This window comes from Pygoscelis adeliae, unplaced genomic scaffold (genome assembly GCF_000699105.1).
Source record: "Pygoscelis adeliae isolate BGI_AS28 unplaced genomic scaffold, ASM69910v1 Scaffold113, whole genome shotgun sequence".
Classification (NCBI taxonomy): Eukaryota; Metazoa; Chordata; class Aves; order Sphenisciformes; family Spheniscidae; genus Pygoscelis; species Pygoscelis adeliae.
Window position 1 is genome coordinate 12404612 of NW_008825108.1, and position 9808 is coordinate 12414419.

The 9808-nt window shown below is 39.6% G+C and overlaps 1 protein-coding gene across 1 annotated transcript in view; it reads left to right on the top strand.

Moving 5' to 3' along the window:
* SCAF11 (SR-related CTD-associated factor 11) overlaps nt 1–9808 on the top strand; it is a 54848-nt gene that overhangs the window by 35152 nt on the left and 9888 nt on the right. Inside the window, exons 11-12 of the mRNA XM_009327598.1 lie at nt 3831–6347; nt 8337–8680. Coding sequence (XP_009325873.1) covers nt 3831–6347; nt 8337–8680 — 2861 coding nt within the window. The remainder of the gene's footprint in view (nt 1–3830; nt 6348–8336; nt 8681–9808) is intronic.

Consider the following 9808-nt stretch of genomic DNA (forward strand, 5'->3'; position numbering starts at 1 on the left):
CAAAGAAGAGAAAACAGAGAAGTGCTGTTTTTTAAGGCTACAGACAATACCTTCTTTGAATTGGGAATTATACTACTTTCACTTGACTAGTAGGCAAAGAGATAGGAGAAATTTGGGTCTCTTGGCTTACAAAAATTGTGAGGAAGTAAGTGAATTGCTGGAAAGCATTAAGTAGTAGAAGAATCATGAAGAAGATGCTTTATTCATTCATATTCTTCATTCTTGTTAAAGGTACTTATTTCACCTCCGCATTCACCAGTAAAAAATGGATAGATTGCTTCCTCAGGCCTCTGATGTTTGGCAGTGCAATTTAACTGATCCTTAACCATTTCTGCTTCTAGTAGTAATGAGTATACATGCTAGCTCATATCTCTTGACTGCCCTTCACGTTTCTACTTACACAGTCAGGCTTCTTTGTTAGTATGCTCCAGAAGCATTTAAAAAAAAAAACCACAACATTTTTTCTCTCATCAGAAAGATGAAGAATATTTAAATAAGCTCCAAATTATTTTTCAACAGCAGACTATTTAGAACATGTGAGTAATTGCTGTTGATGATATCAGCAGCTGATCTACAAATACTGATAACATTGTCAACTCCTAAGGCAGAACATGGAACTAAATCCTTTGTGCTATATTTTGGGAGAGGCAGGGGCTTTTGAATTTGAGTCTTGACAGCAAAAGAAAAGGAAATTTTTTTTAGATACTTTTGTTTTAAAATTCATATTTAGAACAGAATTTTCTCATTTATTGTCTTGATTAGAACTTTGATCCTTTTTATATAAGCATTCCACTTCCTCTTTTAAAGGTGTGATTTTGAAATGTGACGTTATTGAACTAACAAGACACAGCAAATAAATTCTTAAGTTATTTTTGTACGTTTCCATATGTTCTTGCCACACCTGAACTAAAGTTCAGATGTTTAATGTAATACATTACTTGTACTGTGGGCAAAGTGGAAGACACTCATCAAGATTGAATCTTAAAACATTGTAGTATGTTGACACTAAAGTTTTAAGTCATCTTCAAGTTTGACTTTAAAACTTCCTACTGATAAGAAGCATGCAGGAAGTAAGACACAGAGTCTTTGAACTTCCTAGTGAAACTAGGGGTTGCTGGATGTGAAGATCTCCCTTTAGGATTTTGGTCACATTCTGTTGAGTTGATTGTTCCTTCCCCATTCAGTTTTTATATAGCAACTGAGGAAAAGACAGACATGCACAAAAGAAGGTAAGGAGAAACCTGAATACTGTTAGAGATGCACGGCAAATATATATAAAGCAGACGGGAGCAAGGCCTTCTCTTATAGGAATTATGAGAGATGAAAGAAAAGGCAGAAGATGGAGGAAACAGGGGGCACTGGGACTTTCTGCAAAGGTGGAGAACAGGAGAAAAAAAGAAACTACTGAAAATAGACGCATACAAAAAAAACCAAACTGGATCTTGTGATTCTTACTAAATTGTGCCTGAATGATAGTTACATAAGCTTTTTTTTTGCACACCCCACCCCATCTCTTGGTCATACCTTAAGGGTACAGTTTTTCATCAGAGTAGTAGTTGACAGTTGCTTCCAGAGCTGTGCAAAGAGGCATACAAATATCAATGATGGTCATGTAACTGTACTGCCTGAATCTTCCCTGTAGCTGCTGCACGGTTTTGTTAGATCCTCTTACCATTAAATAGTCTTTTTAGTAATTTGACCTGAAAATGTTAGTGAATCTACAAATACCATTATGATTTAGGCTGGCATTATGCGGTTCTTTTGCGTGATTAAAATATTTTTAAATAAAGATACAGTGAGCTGAAATGCCTTGTATTTTGTCCAAGTCCAAAGCTTATGAAGCTTGTGTGTTAAAATTTTACAAGTAGTAAGGAATGCTAAAAAGAAGCTTGTGTTTCACAAATAAACTTTGAAAGTGCCACAAAAATAACTTGCCTTTTAATTCTGTCAGGATTCCCACATTCCATTTGTATTCTGAATTTTTATTATTGCAGGGTGATTTCTTTCCCATTGAAGAAAATCATCACAGATGTCATTACAAATTTTTAATATCTAACTTGTTTTCCTGGCTATTGTAATAGGTTTGAAGACACGGTTAGTCTGAGACAGCCACCTGTGGCTGAATAACTGCTGGTTAACCACTCTGAAGTCACTTTCTAACAAAATTATTGGGGAGACTCTTATAGCAGATACCTCACATAGTGGCAGTCACCTAAAACTCCTTTGGAAGGTCTTTACCATGCACGTTGTTTTCTTTTAAATGTATGGTACCTTCTATGCAATTGATACCATTGGTTTTCATTATCTTAAGGGATGTTTTGATTGGTGGACATCCAAAAACCAAAACTAGATTTTTTTTTTTTCATGTTCAGGCAAATTATTGTGTGTTTATAAGGGAGGTCAGAGGAGGTGATTAATAGTCCCGTGCTCTGCTTTAGCCTTTTAAAGGCCAGTGAGGTGCTTGCGGAGTTACTGCCTCTAAGGTTGTCAGATGATAAGTTTACATTTAATAGACAGTGATATGTTTTTGATTCTGCTAACAAAGTAGTAAGTGGTAGAAAGAGGATTTTGTGCTGTTACATACTTGCCTTATTCCTATCTTATTTTTATATAATTTGTTTAAGAATACATTAAATATTTTAGTGCAGTAAAAGCATGGGAAATAACAATGTTATACAGAGAGTTAGAATCAAGACTTTGTGTGATGTGAAATACATTGCAAAGTCCATAGAAATTAATCTTTCTTAGCAAGTTTATACTATTTGTGTACGAAAATGAAGCTGTAAAAAGAACTAATTTAAACACCAAATTCTTTATGCTTTCTGAAGTCTGTGCAAAGTATGAAACAAATTAATGGGCATCTCAAGAAATTAATTTAGTTCTGAAGTGAGTATTACATTCAAGTATATTTACTTAATTATCATTAACCTTTAATTCCTGAGCTGTCCCTCATAAGCTTTCATAGGTATCGAGAGTACCTTCTGTTCCCTTTGCAGTGAATGTAACCCTTGGCTTCCCTACAAAGACTTTGGTCAAATTGTGGATTGCATTAAATAAATTAATACAGTATCAAAACAAGAACTCCTGTGCTGCTGTGTGCTACTTACGGCCATTATTCTTACAGCTTTAGGTTTTTTATGCACCCTAGGCTCCCCCGGAACTTGCACTCCTTATTCGGTTTGTTAGGTGCTGCAGGCACCCCGGGGGCCTTGGGGCCAAGTTGAAGTCCAGTTTGCCATGGAGTGTGCAGGGTCTGTCTTGTAACCGGTGAAGGAGTTTGCACTGTCTGAAAGTTGATTTTGTAGAGAGGTATGCTGTCATTGCTGCTTCTGATCAACTGCTTCCCATGTGATCATCCACTGACGGCCATTTAAAAATGTCACTTTCTGTAGTATTGAGCTTCACTTCTGTAGTATTGAGGCTTCGCTGCCAACAGGCCTGCATTTTGTGATGACAGGAACTGCTATAGGCTAACAATGTTGTGTGGTTAATTCGTTACTTCTCTAACAGCGTAAATGCTGGCTGTCTTTGAACGGCAATATCAATAGCAGTTTCACTGCGAATGCCATTACTGTCCATGTAGCTGGCACTGCTTCTAAAATGTGTGTTTAGATGTCACTTTGTTAGCTTGATTCTGTTCTTTAAAGAAAAAGTCTGCACTGAAAAAAAAAAAATTAATTTATCTACTTAAGCTGTGGCAGCATTTCATAGTAAATCTTCCATTGTATTATTTGAGGATATCTGTTAAACGGGAGAAGGTCATTTTATGTTCTTAACTGTGTTTGGATAAATGGTTATTATCAAACTTTAATGCATTCTGCTTTTATTAGAATCTTTAGGTAAAGGATATGCTGTTGCATGTACTCAAGAAGGAGAAGAGAAAAAGCAAGCTTCTGGTTCATCTGGCACTAGAGGAGCTAGAAGGAAATCAGTTAATACTACTCCTAGAAGAAGATCTGCACGAAACAGCAAAAATGAGACTCTGGGTCAATCTCAGAGTTCACCTCGGTCAAGCAGTTCCGCGTGCGGTGCCCCTGATGGCAATAACCCATCTCTGAATAAATCTCCTTCGGAATCAGAGAAGGCTCCTCCAAAACGAAAGTCTAAAAGAATAGTTAAACAACAAACACCTGTGGTTAAAAAGAAACTGAGAAGTTCTGCACGTTCTGAAAAACCGCGCAGTGATTCAGTGGAAGATGATGACGTTGCTGAGTCTGAAGCAGTTCTAACATTAGATAAAGACCAGCAGTCAGGTAACGAAAGCAATAATGCAAGCCTTCCACAGAAAAATAATGCAGAAACAGAATCTGCTAATGGATTGGAAAGCTGTAGTGAACATGCAGAAATTGAGGGAACTACAAGAGAATGTGACAAAGATGAAGATACTCCAGGCAATGCGGATGTAAGTTTTTCTCTCCAAGAACCTCCAGTACTAACTTCAGGAGGTGAAAGTCAGGAATTTGAAGTAAAAGGTGTTACTGAAAAAAATATAGAACTTGAGAATCAGGACATCTGTGAAAATACTCTTGAGCAAATGGAAACAGCAGCTAGTCCCAGAGATGAAGTATGTGACCATGCAACTTTTGAAAAAGTAGATCGGACATTGTGTAGTCCTCAAAATGAATTGATGGAGAACGTAGAGACTTTGACAAAAATAGATCAACCCGCGGCTAGTCCAGAAAATGAACTGTTGGAATATCCAGAACCTCTGGGAAAAGATCAGCCATTAGAGAGCCCCAGAAGTAAATTGCCTGAGCATCCAGAAGCCATAGAAATAGATGATTCTGAGGCTGAAGGAAAAACAGTACTAGACTGTGCAAGTACAAATACTCAAAACTTAAAAACTGTTCAAGATGAAGAACCAGATACATTAATACACAATATTTCTGTGGACAGTACGTCAGAACAATCCTTAAAAGAGAATGCCATGCCAGAAAGTGAAGAGGGTAGAACTTCAGAGTCACCCCAGGTAAATGCCGAACATAAACATTTCGGTGAAGATAACAATGAAATGATACCAATGGATTGTGACTCATTTTGCAGTGACCAGAACGAACCTCAGATTGAGCAGTTACCACCGGTTGAAAGTACAGAGCAAGGAGAAGTGAACTCCTTACAGTGTGATGCGGGAAACTGTACATCAGTTTCAGGACTTTCTGATGAAAAAGATGAAACTATTCCTCAAGAAAGAGAGTGCCAGTCGGAACTCAAAAAAGATAAAAAGACTCGAACGAGAAGGTCTAGGTTTCACTCTCCATCAACAACTTGGTCTCCTTCTAGGAGAGAGGGCAGGAAATCTCAATCACCATCCCCTAAAAGGGAGATGACCAGAGACAGGAGCTCACGATCACCCAAGAAGGAAATTGTGAGGGAGGGAAGGAGATCTTTATCTCATTCTCCGAAGAGAGAGACACTCAAAGATGAGAAAAAAACACCATCTCGATCTCCCAAAAGGGAAACTGTCAGGGAAAGCAGGAGATCATCTTCTCGGTCAAGAACTAAGGATTCGTCTCCGAGGCAAAAATCTAGATCTCGAAGCAGTGATAGAGATAGTCAAAGAAGAGATCGTGACAGAGAAAGAAGAAATAGGAGGTGGTCTAGGTCACGGTCACGATCTAGGTCAAGATCACGATCTAGGACAAGAAATAAAAGTTCTTCATTCTCTAGAAATGAGAGGGACAGTCATTCACCTCGATGGAAAGAGAGATGGGCAAATGACAGCTGGAGGAATCCCAGAGGAAATGATCGATACAGAAGTGATCAAGAGAAACAGAGTGAAAGTCTTAAAAAAGAGAAGGACAATACAGAAAAAACCAATGATGATCAATGTTCTTCAGACAAGCGGAGGAATGATTGTCCAGACTGGGTAATGGAAAGGATAAACTCCATTCCTGAAGTCAGGAACAGAGAGAGAGATAAACCACATTGGGAAGACGGCAGGCATGACAATTCAGGACACTCTTGGAATAAAAACTTTGGTTCAGGTTGGATTCCGAATCGAGGGAGAGGTCAGCGTGGCCGAGGTGGGCGTGGAAGAGGTGGTTTCATGTATGGAGACCAGAGTGAAAATCACTGGCAAAACAGAAAACCTCTCTCAGGGAACTCAAATGGTTCTGGGAATGAAACTTCAAGGTTCCCAGAACATCAGCCATACAAGCGTAAGAATGAACAAGATTATTCTTTCGATACGCCTGCTGACAGATCTGGGTGGACATCTGCATCCAGCTGGGCTGTAAGAAAGACTTTACCTGCTGATGTGCAGAATTATTACTCAAGAAGAGGACGCAATTCATCAAGCCCACAGTCTGGATGGGGAATGAGACAAGAAGAGGAGACACCTGAACAAGGTATTCATCGTTTTGAAACATAAAAGCTTAGTCACAGCTGCAGTGGCCGAGTAAAATCCTAGTCACATTGACCTATCTCGAGTTGAATTAGTTCTTCAAAATAATTCAGGGTGAATCTATAGTCTTTTTGCAATATGGAGGTTTGTAGGTGTGGAGTTTGGGGATTTCTTGTGTTTTGCTTAAAGTTAGACATAATTTGAGGGGTATGCATCTGAGGAGTGCTACTTAAGTAAATCGATCTGGTTGAAGAGAAGGCATATCCTCTTCATGGTTACTTTTAGCATCTGCACACCTTCTAAAAAGTAATTTTTTTTCAAGGAGATTTGCATTTGCCTGTGCAGACCCACACAGTAGACACTAGAGATGACAGATTATTAAATTGACATTTATCTTGCTTCTAAGTAAGCATGTTCCTCTTTATACGCTTAAAAAAATCTAGGGAGATTTATAAATGCAAAAATGGTACTTTTACTGTACTTCAGCATTAAATTTCCTCTAAAGCCTCAGTAGAAGTCTAATATTTTTTAGTATTTTATATCTGAAAGGTAACTGCCCTGACGGAAACAAACTTTTTGGTAGAAAGTGAGTTAACTGTGGATGTGATTGATTCTGAATAGCTAAGAAGTCATCCACAGATTATTAATGCTCTGAAGTAAAAGGTAGATGTGAATTGTACTTAAAAACGTAAAATCCAGTTCTGAAGGCAACCACACTCGCACTTTCCCATTGTCTCCTTGTTTTTGTCTTCCATTTGTATCCATTTTCATCCTATATGCCAGCAGTTTTCTCCCTCTTTTCAGAGACGACGGCATCAGTGGCTTCTTAAGTTTTGCGACAACTTTGCCAACCTTCAGTCTGCTGCAGGCAAAATTTATCAGACCTTTAATTGAAAGTATTGTGTGATTTGCAGACTTCATTTCACATAGTTCAGGAACAATCACACTGTTACGTTCATTTTTGGAACGTGAATTCAGCTGAGAATAGTACAGTGATCTCTCAGAACTGGATAAAACAGGCTAGGTTGGAATCATGGCATGGTCCTGGGCGAAACGGTCCTGAGCAACCGCCTTTTGCTGACCCTGCTTGAGCAGGGGGGTTGGACTAGATGGTCTTGATAGGTCCCTTCCAACCTCAGTGATTCTGTTATCCCGTGATCTTTAAAAAAGGTGATTTGGGGTGAAGCATAAGTGTTTAAATCCTAATCCCTGTAAATGAGGTGACAGGGTTCCTCAAGGAAGGGATTCTAAGGGAAGGACATCTAAATTATAACCCATCAACCGTTTCTCAGAACCAATTTCTTGACTTTTGGAAGGTTCGCTGCTTGTATCTAGACTTTAACTTTTTGACTTCTGTTGAAGATAGAGTGTGAGGTCGTAATTTTTTAAAGAAATGCCTCCCCAAGAGGTTATTTTTACTTCTAGGCTTTACCTGTTGTACCATTACAGGGTTTTTGAACAACTCTTTCCGAATATGAACATCTTTGAAATTGGTTGAGGATGATTTATTGTTCAATGAGAAAAAAACAGCAGGGTATTTCTATAGTTACCAGAAATGGCTACAATGAGTGCGTGTGAATCGGGCAAAGGGGAGCAGAGCATTGCATACGTGATAATGTATGACTGACCTGCAATTGCAGAAGCTGGATAAATTAGGTTGTCTTCCGGCTTTTTGGGGGAGAATTACTGTTTCATTGCGATGAAATAATTTATTAGCTGTGCTATGGGAACAAGTAGAGAAAATAGAAATTCAAAATGCAGGCTTCCATAGTAGCCTGAACTTCTTAAACTCAGAAACTAGCATTTGGCTCTGTGATGTGTCTGGTGATGAGTGCTGTGTAATAATGTAATGCAATATTTTTAAAATACTCAGGTTATAGAAAGCTTTTTTGATATGCCATACTTCATGAAGAGTTTAGACACTTGGCTCCACTTTTGCTTTATAAAGTATGGATTTTCTACTTCATATACTGTCTGTTTTTTCTTTTGATAGATCCAAACCTCAAAGACCAAGGCAACCAGCAAAGTGATGGTTCTCAGTTACCAATAAATATGATGCAGCAACAAATGAATGTAATGCCACAAGTGAATGCACAGCACCAACCTATGAATATCTTTCCGTATCCAGTGGGTGTCCATCCTCCCATGATGAATATGCAACGAAATCCTTTCAACATCCACCCTCCGATGCCCATGCATCTCCCTACCGGAGTGCCTCTCATACAGGTAGCTGCTCCCACAAATTTGTCTCAGGGATTACCTCCGCCTCCACCTCCACCCCCACCATCTCAACAAGTCAACTACATTGCTTCACAGCAAGATGGAAAACAATTGCAGGTATGCTTTATCAGAAGCCATGACGAGAGCAGTATTGAAGTAATATCAATTAAGGGTTTCTTATATTGAATACCATAGTCTTGATAAATTGATACTTGCAGTTTCTTTCTCTCTTGCCTGTCGTCTTCCACCCCACACCAAATTTAAAGTGGAAGTATCCATAAGGATATGGGTTGTTTGGGGGCTATAGCTTTTAAGTAATAATACACAACACCATAACTGGGTTTTTGTGGTAACGAGGTGTACCAGTGGGTAATGGAACACTGAAAAACTTCATCAGTGTTGTCCATTACCTTTTTCTTAGAAGTGGCCCGTTTCCAAAACTAAGTTTTCCCCTTCAAAACCTAATTTTTAAGCTTTAGGAAATGCTTGAATCCCCTTTCAGCAGCGTGTAGGAAGTGACCTAAACCTCTTTGTTGCAGTTCTCATCCCATGGGGTGTATCAGCAGAGGAAAATTACCAAGTACTGCATGGCGCCTGTTTGTTCCACACTCCCATTCTCCAGCTGTCACTATCTCAGCAGCTTCCACACACACATGCATTTTCTATTCTGTTTAATCTCTTGAGCCTTTTTGTTAATAACTGCCAAGCTTTCTTTGGTACGTTTTACTTTTCCCTTCTTGCCTGATTCTCATGTTTTTGCATGCCCTGTTTGAGACCTAACTCCCACTTAATTTCTCCAGTTTCAAAAAGACTCTGTCGTGCTTGGGGCGGGTCAGACCATCTTTTTGTGCCTTTCAAGATACCTTAAAACAACCTTTGCGTATCTGAACTCCTCCTGTAGCCAGCTGTTCATATTAAGAGCTTTTATATCAGGGAAAGGAATATGAACAACTTCCAGGAGAAAGCATGGCCCTGCGAGGAGATGTAACGCTGCATCTGTGATGTATAAAGGGCTCTTCAGGGTTTGGCTGAGGTTTGTGCTTTTCTTTTGTTGCAGGCTGCCTGCACTAACCTAAAATTAGACAAGAGGGACAAGAGGGGCGGCGGCCAAACCTCCCCGCGTAGAAGAGCAGCCCCCAGGGAGCGCGAGCGACCCGGAGCGCGGCGAACAGGGCGGGCAAACAGGGCGTGGCGCGTCAGAAGGGCGTGGCGCGGCAGTTAGCGCGGCAGTTCGGGCAGGCAGGG